General features: G+C 34.6%; 3 protein-coding genes across 4 annotated transcripts; 2 read left to right on the top strand and 1 right to left on the bottom strand.

Moving 5' to 3' along the window:
* Positions 1 to 169: 169 nt before the first annotated feature.
* On the top strand, positions 170 to 1,482 carry LOC114753554 (uncharacterized). The gene is made up of 4 exons (XM_028942238.1): positions 170 to 239; positions 363 to 626; positions 820 to 939; positions 1,030 to 1,482. Exons 2-4 carry the CDS (start codon positions 408 to 410, stop codon positions 1,117 to 1,119), a joined length of 429 nt encoding a protein of 142 aa, XP_028798071.1. The 5' UTR covers positions 170 to 239; positions 363 to 407; the 3' UTR covers positions 1,120 to 1,482.
* A 2,119-nt stretch (positions 1,483 to 3,601) lies between these two features.
* On the top strand, positions 3,602 to 5,949 carry LOC114753553 (pentatricopeptide repeat-containing protein At2g20710, mitochondrial-like). The gene is made up of 2 exons (XM_028942237.1): positions 3,602 to 3,878; positions 4,301 to 5,949. Exons 1-2 carry the CDS (start codon positions 3,612 to 3,614, stop codon positions 5,513 to 5,515), a joined length of 1,482 nt encoding a protein of 493 aa, XP_028798070.1. The 5' UTR covers positions 3,602 to 3,611; the 3' UTR covers positions 5,516 to 5,949.
* A 1,012-nt stretch (positions 5,950 to 6,961) lies between these two features.
* On the bottom strand, positions 6,962 to 10,218 carry LOC114753551 (E3 ubiquitin-protein ligase RMA1H1-like). 2 transcript variants are annotated; one of them, XM_028942233.1, is made up of 3 exons: positions 10,080 to 10,138; positions 8,787 to 8,854; positions 6,962 to 7,984 (listed from the first exon to the last, which is right to left on the bottom strand). In XM_028942233.1, exon 3 carries the CDS (start codon positions 7,945 to 7,947, stop codon positions 7,150 to 7,152), a length of 798 nt encoding a protein of 265 aa, XP_028798066.1. In that variant the 5' UTR covers positions 7,948 to 7,984; positions 8,787 to 8,854; positions 10,080 to 10,138; the 3' UTR covers positions 6,962 to 7,149. The 2 variants fall into 2 exon arrangements, with proteins under 2 accessions (XP_028798066.1, XP_028798067.1); XM_028942234.1 differs by lacking the exon at positions 8,787 to 8,854 and having other exon boundaries at positions 10,080 to 10,218.
* Between the last annotated feature and the right edge of the window lie 2,800 nt (positions 10,219 to 13,018).

Raw genomic sequence — 13,018 nt, 5'->3', positions numbered from 1 at the left:
GACTCTTCAGCTTCTAACAGTGCCACCTCAGAGTGTGGCCCTGGGTCAAATTGACAATCAACTTCCCAACCAGGTTCATTTCAAGCAAGGCTTTAAGGAAAGAATTGAGACGGCAGCAGCGATTAGCGGCAGAGAAAATGTGTGATATCTGTAAAAAAATGCTTCCTGGTAAAAGATGTAGCAACACTTTTTAATTCGAAGACCAGGAGACTAGCTTGCAGTAGTCGAATAGCACTGGGGTAAGACATTTTGCTAATCTGTCATTCATGTTTCTGATATCAAGCTTGATTGAAAGTTTGGTATTCAAACATTATCTCTCTAAATTTGGAAAAGGAATTTCATTTCCCGATTATTACTTGCAGGCGTTTCACTTGTTTCATGCATCCTGCCTTGTACACTGGATACTGATGTGTGAATTTGACATGATCACCAGTCGTGTTGCCTTTCCAAAAGTCAGAAGAAAAACCAAGAGAAAGATGGGAGCAAATGTTAATCAAAATGGAAAAGACTATGATATGAAAGCTGCTAGAGGGAAAATAAATTCTGTGTTCTGTCCAGAGTGCCAGGGTACAGGTATCATCATTGAGGGGGATCAAGTGGAGCATGCACCTTTTTCTTTGTCTGAGGTTTGCTCATTTTACGACTCCCGCCTCTCTTCACCCTCCATTTATATCTTAGTTTTCTTCTGTTTCTTTGAAGCATTTGGATTTTTTTTTTGGGCCTCAGCCCTTTCGTTTATTTTTATGGAGACCAGTTAGCATCGAGGCAAATGTTCATTTGGAATTTATGATGCACTGTATCTTTTTGGTGTTTTGGCAGATGTTCAAATTAAAAATAAAGGCATGTGATGCACGTAGAGAATGGATAAAAAGTCCTGAACTTTTGCAGAATTGCTCGACTGGATTTCACTTTCCTGCACAATCTGAGGAAATAGGCCAGGTGCTCAAAATATGTGCTTATAGTTTCATAAAGATGAAAATCAATATTGCATTATTAACATAATCTATTATGATCGATTTGCTTATATAGGAAAAAGTGAAGCCCATAAAATTGCTGCACTTCTATCTCGTGCTGATGAGAGAAGTTAGACACAGAAACACGATAGCCGTGGAATCTTAGCAATCGGCATTTTCAAATCTATCCCACATGATCCATGACCCATAATATGTTGTACATCTTTGCACATAGTGTATTTCTTAAAAACTATGATTAGCTCTTTGGATAGATGTAGCCATTTAGGTAGGTGGATGGGTTGGAGGCTCACCTTACCTGACGAGACAATGTGTATACCTGTTGGCTTGTTGCTAACGAGAATGCATGTATCATTGTGTATGTTGCTGACTTCCATGTACATGGTAAAGCAAAGGGCAAAATATCATTGACCTTGCAGTGTACTGGAGTCTTATTATAATTAGTACTTTCTGTGACTTTCTGGCCAGTCATTATTGGATACTTGGGCAATATGTGCCCCTGCAGCAGAAAGTTTGGATTATTACCGGGTCGTTGAGATACGTCGCCCTCTATTCCATGTCAAATTGATTCGCTCGATTTTTTTTTCCCCGTAGTGGATGCAGGTAAATGTCGGCAGTATCTATTCGGTTTCGATAAAATGTTTGTGCCAGTAGCATCATATCAAAAGTCCAGCGAGGAAGGATGTGATATGGAGAAACTAATATTGGATGCCCTGGCAGATTTTTTTTTTTTTTTTTTTATGTTGAATCAGAATGGGATTTAATTTCTATTTAGCACATCCATGATGAGCAATACAGAAATCTGGAAAGGAAAATCAAAGTATAATTAAAATACGAGTGTGTTGATAGAAGCTCGGATGCCACTGATGGAATATTCTAAGAAGGTTCCAAACCGGCAAGCTGCAGTTTCACAACCGCATTAACTGGATTGTTTTCATCCAGATGCGTAATTTGATAATACCATCCATATTTCTCCCATTATTTTAAACAGGAGAGTGCACCTCGATTGATTGCCATCTACGAATTTGATTGTAGCCTATGCTCTGGATTTGGAAACAACAATACAAGATTTGAAGACATACCAAGAAATAAAATTTTGATCTCGAGGGATGTTCCTGTGATCAAATGCCCGCCCTTACAAACGTAAGCACAGGAAGCAGAATAATGATTTTGCCGGCAAAAACACGGAGAAGCGTTTGACGAAATCCCAGTTGTAGCCGGCCCGGCCAGGAGTATTCATGCTTCGTCAACTCTGACTTTGACGATCACCACTTTATATAAAAACCATCTGGCCTCTGAACTTTTGTAAACCCAGAAAGATGCAAGAAACAAGTTCCAGATTCAGAAGCTTCCCATGGCTCGCGATGATCATTGTTCTAATTCTGATTCTGCAGGTTTCAGTTTCCCAAGGAAGGCCTCTTTCCAAGGCGGAGACACTAACCACCCTAACCGCCAAGCTTCCCAAAGGCTCTGTGCCTCCAACTGGACCCAGTCCCGACATCAATTGATCCCTTCCCTCTCGTCTTTGACTCATCCTCAATCCTTATTGATCTTTTAGATATGCATGAACATTAACATTGGTGAAAGTTGGTCATTCAAGAGTGTCTCACAGATTTAGGTGGAATCATTATTGACATTTTGTGCGATTGGATTTTTATCCAGGATGATTTCTCTACATTGGACTTTTATGCAGGATCATTTCTCTACATGTTGTTATTTTTTTATTTGTTCATTTGTTTGTTTTATTGCCGTATGTGAAGAGATTAATGTTAAGAATGACGTTCTTTCTTTTTCATTCTAAAGACTCTTAGAATGCCTCCACTTACCCAAGCAACCATAGATGACAGCATGGACCCAAGAACTGTTGTTTCAAACACGTGAAGAAACCAGAGACACTATTCGCTCTTCGACGGTTTTTGCAGTTTCGCTTCACATAATACAAGTCAACTCGATATGATTTTGCTATAAAAAGAAATATATAGATTTTATTAAATCACTAATATAGTATCGGATGTTATAATTTTTTATTCACATCAAAATGATTTAAAATAAGTCCCTCTATGTCCATCTCATCTTATATGGTTACAAATTTTATCATATACTGAGGTTAAAAAATATACTTTTCTAATCTTATTTATAAGAGAAAATCTTAAAATAATACCTCTTAAATTTTAAATTTTCAAATTAAAAATTAGTATAAAAATGTGTTGTCATTTCCTTTTTAAATATAGTCAGTTGCTATTAAAATATAGTAAACAAAACTAATTTAAGATTTTAAAATGCAATTTTTTTTAGATTTTTCCTATTTATAATGCAATGGGTTTTTTTTTCCTATTTATAGATCATATGATAAATTTTTTATTTCAAAGTATAATGATACCTTTCATTTATTGTTTACAGAAATAAAATATTAAAATATAGAGTATATATATTAAATAAAAACATTTTAACAAAAAATAAAATTAAAAAATTAATTAAACTTTAAGTTAAAATTAATAAAATTTAAGTTCTTAGTTCTCATAAAATGGTAATCGAGGATTTTGCCCCAATTCCAAGTCACCTCGCCCAAGTGCGTGTTGCTGGTTTGCTTTGTCCCCCTTAAACCCCTGTAAAACCTAGAAGATACTGAAAGAGCAAAGCATGATGCTGCTCATTCGCTCCCCATGGAATCTATGCCGCGACTCACGGGTTTTAGGGTCTCTTTTCATCTCGACCCGACCTGTGATTCGTTTTTCCCCTCATATTGACTCTCTGTACCTTCGCATTTCGAGGTCTGGAGACCCCAATATCTCCATGGCCTGTTTGCTCGACCAATGGGTTGAAGAAGGCAGACCGGTCAAGCGATCGGAACTCCACAAGATAATCAAGCAGCTCCGAAAGTATCGTCGCTTCTCTCATGCCCTTCAGGTAATACTTTTCCATTGGGAGGCCTCGAAACTATTATAGAGATTAAGTATTAAATGCCCATTTTAATTTAGTAAGATTCTGGCAAATTGCTGATTTCTGAAGAGTAAAGAAAAATAAAATTGGAAGGGGACTATGTGCAATGTAATATTAAGAAAATATTGATTCAAATCAAGCGGTTGCCTGGCGCTGATCACTTGCTCTAGAAAAAATATTGCCATTTGGTAACAAGACTATGCTGGTAAATGTAATGCGCTAATCCAAAAGTATTGTGTCTGTAAATGCAATACCCTGATGGTGTGCATTTATGTCACCAATTCTAAGTTTTGATCTTCAAAGCTTCCTTATTTTGGATAGAAGGCAATTTTCTGCTCAAGCTTGACACTTTAAAACTACAAATTAAGGAATAATCTTTTTCGTCTCAGGTGTCGGAATGGATGAGCAATGAGATGAACAACCAATTACCCACTGCAGATATTGCTATACAGCTTGACTTGAAATCAAAAGTCCATGGGCTAGATGAAGCAGAGAGATATTTTTCCAGCATTCCAGAAACTTCAAAAGTCTCCAAGGTCTACTGTGCTCTTCTGAACTGCTATGCAGAGCATGGATATGTAGAGAAAGCAGAGGCAATCATGCAGAAAATTCAACAGTGCAGTTCGATTAGTGTACTGACTTATAATGTCATGTTAAGCCTTTATTGTCGGTTGGGTAAATACGAGGAATTGGAAACTTTGATGGAAGAAATGAAAGAGAAGCGCATCTGTGACAGATATAGTTACAGCATTCGGTTGAATGCATATGCGAAAACCTTAGACATTGAGGGCATGGAGAAGTTTCTGTTGCAAATGGAAGCTAATGGAGCAGCAGTGGACTGGCATACATATGCCCTTCCTGCAAAGGCTTATATAAAAGCTGGGCTTTCTGAAAAGGCCTTACAAATGCTGAAGAGATCGGAGCATCTCATCAATGAAAGCTCAAGGACAAGGAGGATTGCCTATGAAACTCTTCTTAATATGTATGCTGCCATCGGCAACAAACAAGAGGTTTATCGTGTTTGTAGTATGTGTAAGAACTTGGGGCGTTCACGTAATTCTGTTTACGTCTCTATGATAGGCTCATTATTGAAGTTGGATGACATTGATGGTGCTGAGAGAATTCTGGAGGAATGGGAATCTGATAATACTTGTTCTGATATGAGGATTCCTAATATGCTTATCGGTGCTTATTGTAAGAAAGGTCTTTTGGATAAGGCTGAAGCATTGATAAGTAGGTATTTGAAGCTTGGGATGAAACCAGAGGGAACAACATGGGCTCATTTTGCCAATGGATATAAGGAACAGAATGATATGGAAAAAGCTCTGGAAATGGTGAAGAAAGCAATAATGGCAGATCGACCTGTATCAAGGCTTAACCCGTTTACTTTGTCTGCTTGCATTAAGCACTTGAAAGAGAAGGGCGATTCAGAATATGCTGGTGACCTTATAAATTTATGTAGACAAAGAGGCATTATAACCGTGGGTACCTATGATAGATTATTTGATTACATTCAAAATGACAACCCAGATGCTATCATGGAACAACATTTTCTGTTAGATAGAAAATATCAACCTCCAGATGATGAGAGAGAAGACACCTAAGTTCTCGAGCACAAGGCTTCTATTGCCTGTTGGTGTGCTATAATATATTAGAAGCAGCTGATGCATGTCGTTTTATGAATTTTGCTCGATCCGTTGTTCCCTTGCTTGCAAGTTACAAATTGAGGGTTCTGATAAAGCGTGCCTTTGTCCTCTGACCAAGTGGAAGTACGGAGAAAACTGAAGATTGAAATGCTTCCTGCTAGCTATGGCCATGGTTCTTGTGAAGGCTTCAGAATGAGACATAAACAAGGGTTAACAAGGGTTCTCTTTCAACTCCTGAAGACTATGATTGGCCGCTACGAGAGAAAGCCAGGCATCAATCTAAATAGTGGCAAGTGATACATTCTTAGGTTGCATTAGTCTCTTAAGACATTTAAAAAATGATTTTATGGGGAAGAAATTAAATAACTTAGTAATAGTTAATTTCAATATGGCCGTTTGGGTGTTGGCTGAAAAAAAAATAATATTGCCGTGCGGGGGGGAGTGAGAATAAACTCAAATATTAAGTTTAAAATCCAATAGAAACCATGGTAACAAAACTCGATAAAAATAAATTTATTGAACTTCAGTTCCTTCAATTTAATTCCAATCCTCTAAAATTTATTTTATATTCTTAGATCTCAAATGAATTTCAATTTCAAAAAAATAAACTGTAAAGGATATTTGTTGGATTAATGTGTAAATTTGTTCTGAAAATTTTCACTTAGGAGTGTTAGATACTTGAAAAAAATTTTGAATACAAATTTGTTTCAAATAGTTAAAATCATAATAATTTTGCCTCCTCTTATTAAACAGTTAATATTACTATTTTAACACTTAATATTAATTTTTTAATAGTAAGAAATAAAATTGTCATGATTTTAAATTTTTAAATAAATCTGTAACTAAAAATATTTCCGAATGTCTAGCACTTTTGAAAAAAAAAAATTAATACAAATTTACATCTCAACTCTGCAAAAGCCACGAAACATTATCTGCGGATCATTCAATCTTCTTGGTATTTGCCATGCCCCATGTGATTCTTATCCGCACTAGCAGGTCCCCCGTCGCCATCAACTACACTTAACAACGTAATTTTGTCCACACACAGGTTTCCTTTGATATCCTTAACTTTCTACCTGACTCATCTGGGACCTACTTTCTGTTTTTCCAATTCCATCATGTTCTCAAAAGAAAACGAACATGTTTCTGTAGCTTAGCAATCGAGCCAAAAACACAGTCCAAGAAATAAGCCCAGAAAGTCCACAGCACCAAGAAAATCAGGCGAAGCAACCAATAGTATGGCAGAATCCAAGTCTCTGTTTGTGGGGGTCTTCGCAAGCCTCGACCCCCACACATAATTATACCTAATCATGCAAGTTGGATAAGAATAACTTTAATCTTCGTTCTCTTCATTGTTTTATAGCTAAAAGAAATTGAGGTGTAAATATTCAGATCCCATACAAGGATACACAAATAGTTCACTTTTTTATATTAAAACATAGAACTTCCCACAAGTATAATATATTTCAGCGTTCACATGCAACTCTCAAATATGATACAAAAGGCTGGATCCGATTGATGCGTGTTTATATAAATATATATATATTCTTTACAGAGACGTATGCATTACACTAGGAGAAATAAAATAGCTGTCAGAATAAGAGAAGACACAAAACTAAAGAACAAAGCAGGAAAAAGCAGATTCTATTCAGTTGCTTATCAGCTTGCATCAAATGCCTTCTGATCCTTGGATTACTGTTCACTGCCAGATTATATGTATCAGGGTAAGCGTATACGTTTGTCACCTGGTTCCCAAACACTCTCGCATATACCATCTCACCAAACACACCAATTCTTGAATCAAATGCGTTTCTTAGTGCGCCATCCATGCCAAGCATTCCTGAGTTGGAACTGCTTGAAATTGAGTTGAACTGTTGAGGATGATAATAAGGATAATGACCATGATAGAATTGGGAAGACGGTTGTGGAACTGCACTAGTACTAGCATTAAATGGTCTTCGAGGATCAACCAGAGACAAAGGTCCATGTGGTCTTTGTGGGATCATACTCCCCACATGGTGGGACTTGCCTTTGGAAGGTTTTGTGGTCTGGCCTCTGCCATAGAGTGGAACCAGCGAGGATTGGGAAACTTCTGTTTTGCATACCGGACACTGTGGACTCTGTTCTTCGCCATTTTCTTGGTTGGAGAGATTGTGAAAATGAAGCCATTTGTAAATGCATGGCCAGCAGTAGAGATGACCACAAAGAGTGACCACTGGATCTTGCACACAGTCAAAGCAGATATTGCAATCAAAGCCATTAGAGTCATTTCCATCAGAGTCTGCAATGGAATCTGTACCAGATTCCCATTTTTCTGAATAAGAGTTATCTTCACCAAAGGAATCGGTGTGGGGCAAAGCCTCCTCAAAATACTGATCTAGGGCAGCCATTTTCGGATTTACAATGTGATATTTTGGATGTCTAAATCTGAAAAGCACAAGTATATACAACGTAAGAATCATGAGTGTCTCTGATAACAGAATAACCGAACATTCATAATTATAGTGTCAGCCAAAATGCTTAAAAATTAATCAACAAATTTCGAACCAAGATATAGCATTTAGTTTCTTTCTAGCGGGGAAAGATGGCTTAACAAAGACACGTAAGCTGGTGTATACACCATTGACGGAGCATATGAGTTTTAAGAGTTGAACTATAGAATTGACAAAGATGAATAAACAGAGGTCCAAACCTTTGCTCATTTTCAATCATTATAGAATGGGCCATTCACAATTGGCCATTTTGAGTACAACTTTCCACAAAATTAGTGCTCAATATTTAAAAAAAAGAAAAAGAAATAAAGCTAATGTGAGGAAACCTAAATGTTTGAATTGTAATATTACAGCACCGCTGACCTACATAAAAATTAAGCTGCACGGATGACAACTAAAGAAATTAATAGGGCTTCACTGTTCCTCGACAGTGAAGAGTTGGCAAACATGATCTAACCATACTGATGCTAAAGTTGTTTGAAGACAAGCACTATGAGCTTCAAATTACTAATCAAACCACCAGTCAATTCAAATCTCAAGGTCGCCTAACTAAAATTTTGCCGTTTCATGCAATAAATAACGCCAGTGTATGCAGGATCCAATTCATTGAGTAGAGTCTATTATTTGTTTTTGTCCACAATTATAAGAACAAGAAATATTACAGACATTAAATATGTTAGTTACATAGTCAAGATTTACATTTATTTGATTGCCATTACAAGGGATGGAGGACCCACCTCAAACTTACTGCCTAACCAAACCACCCAAATAGTTTCAAGGATGAAGCTGCAATGAGAAAATCTACCTAATAAAGTTCAGTTTACAAACCCCAGAGGTAAGTATGTTGTATGAGAAACAATTATGAGCGGAAGAGAAGTTTTATAAACAGAGAGGAACTAGACAAATGTATATACCAACTCGCTCTAAGAAAAGAAACCAGTCATGTCAAAAGAAATCAATGGCCACAATCTCATCAATATTAGGATTCGTCCTCATCATGCATTAGCAAGAGAATAAGGCATTCACCGAACTAGTTTTCATTAAAGGCTCATAAGTTCCAATTGGGACCATTAACTTCCTAGATATCTTCTAGGAAAGAATATGTATAGCTCAATCTTCAATCAACTAACGTGACTTCTTTTCAAGATAGAGTGTAATCCTAGAATTAGATCCACAGTGTATTCAAAATTTAAGCTCACAACAAACTCAAAGGACGCTGTTGAATCTAAACCGTCTGGAAAGAACTCGAAAATTAAGCACAACAAAACTTTCAAATTCTTCCACGAATAAAAAAGACGTATTTTATCAATCTACCTTCTGGATTAACTAAATCTTCATTAATTATCAATATCCAGTTATTCATCACCTGCATAATCTTTCTCATATCGCCAGAATGAAAACTTTCGCCAACAAATGAATTTGAGTAGAGAAAAATTAATATGATCGACATATTCAGGATCTCCTATGCTTTACCTCCAAAAATAACTTCTAAATATCATTTTTACAGAAAATAGGGGTGGGGAAAATCAGAAGCCTGCATATGAAAGCAGAAGGGCCGGGCCGGTTTGAATTTCCATAGTATTGAAAATGAACCCGATAGAACCCAGAATATAGTTACTATTCCCTGAACAGAATCAAATTAGTAGAGAGATTTTCAAACTCCAAGAACAAGTATCTGACCATACCCTGGAAAGGAAGGAAGGAAAAAGCATCAATCTTAGGCAACTGGTCCAGAAAAAGTTTGCCATATAAACGCGACCAAACTTATTAGCTCGGCAAGCTTTAGACTTTAATGGGAAACAGGGGGGAAACTGGATCAGAATGCAGTGGATTGTTTCTTTCCATTAAAGACTAAGCTTTCTACGAAAATAACGAGAGAAGAACAATTTCTTGATTGAAAATTCCGACACCCAGATGAACCCAAAAGGATAAGCAAACAAGGGAGGCATAGAAGAAAAAGTTACAATCAAATTACACTTCTGACTTTGTATCTCAATGACAGAGGCAGAGAAAGGATTCTGAATACTTACAGACTGATTGGGAAGGAGTTTAGTCGAAGGCTGCAAGCTCTGAAATCAAAAGAAAGGCAGAAGCTTCGAAGACTGACCCGCAGGAATGAGGGAGGAAGAGAAGATGAAGAGTGAACCAGGCAAACGGAAGAATAAAATAAGAATTAAAGGAGACGGCCAGAATGGGCAACCTACTCAACTACACGGTTTAATTTTGAATATTATGCATTTGTGTGCTTTAATAATTTTATTATTTGCGCATGGCTTATAACATCTAGTTTGGATCTTTAACGGAGTGGCAGGTGTGGTTATGGGCAGAATAGGATACTGTGGCCTGTGAAGCCAATTCAGAGGGACTGAGAGAGAAAGGGACATAAGGCCACATGGGAGCCTCCTTTATTTACATGGCATGTATCAGGTGAGTTTAGTTTTAAATTTTTTGTGAGATGATTTTGGGAAATCTGATAAAATCATAAGTTGGCCAAACAATTATAATATAATTATGTCGATTTATTGAATAAAATATATACAAAGAAAAGGAAGACCCGAGCTCTTTTTTTTTTTTTTTAATTTTTCCTTCGTATGGCCAAGATCCTTTCTAACTTCTGTTTTAAGGGATGAAGTTAGGATACATCACTGATCACTGTTTGAAGTTGTTTTATGATATATCAAAAATATAGAGTGACAACTGACAAGATTATAATTTGTTACTCCATTTTTTAAGGTAAATAAATTGTTTAATTATAATAAATAAGACATAATATCTCTAAAATACTCATATATAATATTAATTTATATATTAATTTATAATTTAAATAAATTAGCTTAAAAATAATATATATATATATGAAAATAAAATAAACTAACATCTTGTATTTAAAATCAAAATGCATTAGTTTTGTTTATTTTATCCACATCACATATATCCTAAAAGGGGTTCTTATTTTCTTTCTTCTTTTTCTTTTTTTTTTGGCCAACGGAAGTTTTTCACTTTCCTACATCAACACAGTATTGTAAAATATTAATTGAACATAAATCCTCTTTCAACTATATGAAAATTTTAACTGAAGTCAGTTTTTAAAATGTATGTATTATAAAAATACTAATTGAGCATAAATCTACAAATAATAATTTAATATTACCTCTAGTTTTTAATATAAAATTTTGTTTGACTTTTATTTTTGTCCTAAATATAATATCTCAATCAACTTTATCTTTTATGTTTATCCATTTTCTTAAAGTAGTCCTTGTAATAATAGTAGTTCTAACTAATAAACTTGATTAGTAAGGGTATTTTATAAAAGACAACACCTATTTATTAAAAATAACTAACTCAATTTATTTTCTTAATGTACTTAAATTAGTCAATCAACTCTTATATTTAGAACAGGAGGTAATAATTTAGAATCCAAACTCATTATGACAAAGTCGAGAATAAAAAAGAGATGAAGCAAGTCAACTAAAAGCTACACATCTAATTTTTAATATAAACAGGTACTTAATTATTTTGAGAAGGTTAAAAAACTAAATAAACTATTTAATTTTAAAAAAATTGATATGATTTTCCTGAATTGCCTATAAGTAACATAAATTATATATCAATTTATAGGCTAAATAATTTAGCATGAAAAAAATTAATAAATAAAATAAAATAAAATTATTTTATACTTAGAATCAAAACTAACTTTATTACTAACTGTGGGAGAAATATCAACAGAAATATTAATTACTTGCTAAACCTTGACGCGGAAGCTCTTTGGGGAATGCGCAAAACGTGGCTCCCAGACCCCCACCCCAATAAACGCCGCCGTACCTTCTAGAAATCAGAGATAATCGGTGGAAATGAATAAATAAATAGCTTAAAATAAACGTCACCCGATGACCAGTCCGTTGGTCACTTGAACGAGATCTCACGGGGAAAAAAAATTGAAAAATTGAAATTGAAATTCTTTTTGTTGCCAACATGAAATTCTTGGATTATTAAAAATACTACTACATTAGGTTCTTAACATAAACCTCTTTTAACTCATATGACAAGATTAATGAAACTAAATAAATTATTTATAATACTTATATTTATTATTTTTTCATATATCAATACATAAAATATTTTAAAGAGATCGTGTAATATATGTTATAACTAAATAATTTATTTAACATTCTTAATCCATCTAAATTAACTAATTAGATTGATATCAAAAAATTAATTAATTATACCTTATATTAAAGAGTGAAAATATTAATATCCAATAAGTGACGGAATTAAATTTCTGAGTCAATCTCTCAAGTTCCAGGTAGATGCCGTCAGACATTCACATTTTGCCGATGATCATACTACCGGTACGCTGTTAATTATTTAGTTTACATAGCCTGTCTAATCACACACCCACATATATATAGACATACTGAGATGAATTGGTGCGTGAATGAAAAGGCATAAGCCGTCTTTTCTTCTTCTTTTCAAGTGTATGAGAAACCTTTTTAAAGTCTATATTTGCATTTCGGTCCAAAAAAAAGAGTCTTTATTTGCATTTCCAATATACTAAATTCTAATGTCATATTAATTTTTATTTTACTATTTTTATTAAATATGAATATATATATATATATGTGAAAAATATTTAATACTCATTGAAATTATGAGAGGGTCCTATAAAAAAGATCAAATTTTTTTCTAAAAAAGGTCTTATAAAAAGGACAAGAAGAAGTGCTTATGTAAACAGAATAAATTTTTTGTCATAATTATAAGAGTCTTTTTTTGTTATTAGTTGTCCTTTTTAGCCCTTATTAAATATCAATGGGTTAATACAAATTTTAGTCTTTCAAGTTTATTTTTATTTTGATATTCCTCAAATTTTAAATTATAAATTTTAGTTCCTCAAATTTTTTTCTTTTTAAGTATCATTCTCCTTAATCCAATATAAACTTGGTTTATTTTACTCTTTGAGAGACCAAAACCT

This window comes from Neltuma alba, unplaced genomic scaffold (genome assembly GCF_004799145.2).
Source record: "Neltuma alba isolate B1F8T4 unplaced genomic scaffold, ASM479914v2 tig00007975_pilon, whole genome shotgun sequence".
In the NCBI taxonomy this organism is placed as follows: Eukaryota; Viridiplantae; Streptophyta; class Magnoliopsida; order Fabales; family Fabaceae; genus Neltuma; species Neltuma alba.
The sequence above is the reverse complement of the archived record's forward strand: the minus strand, read 5'-3'. Positions and strand labels throughout refer to the sequence as shown.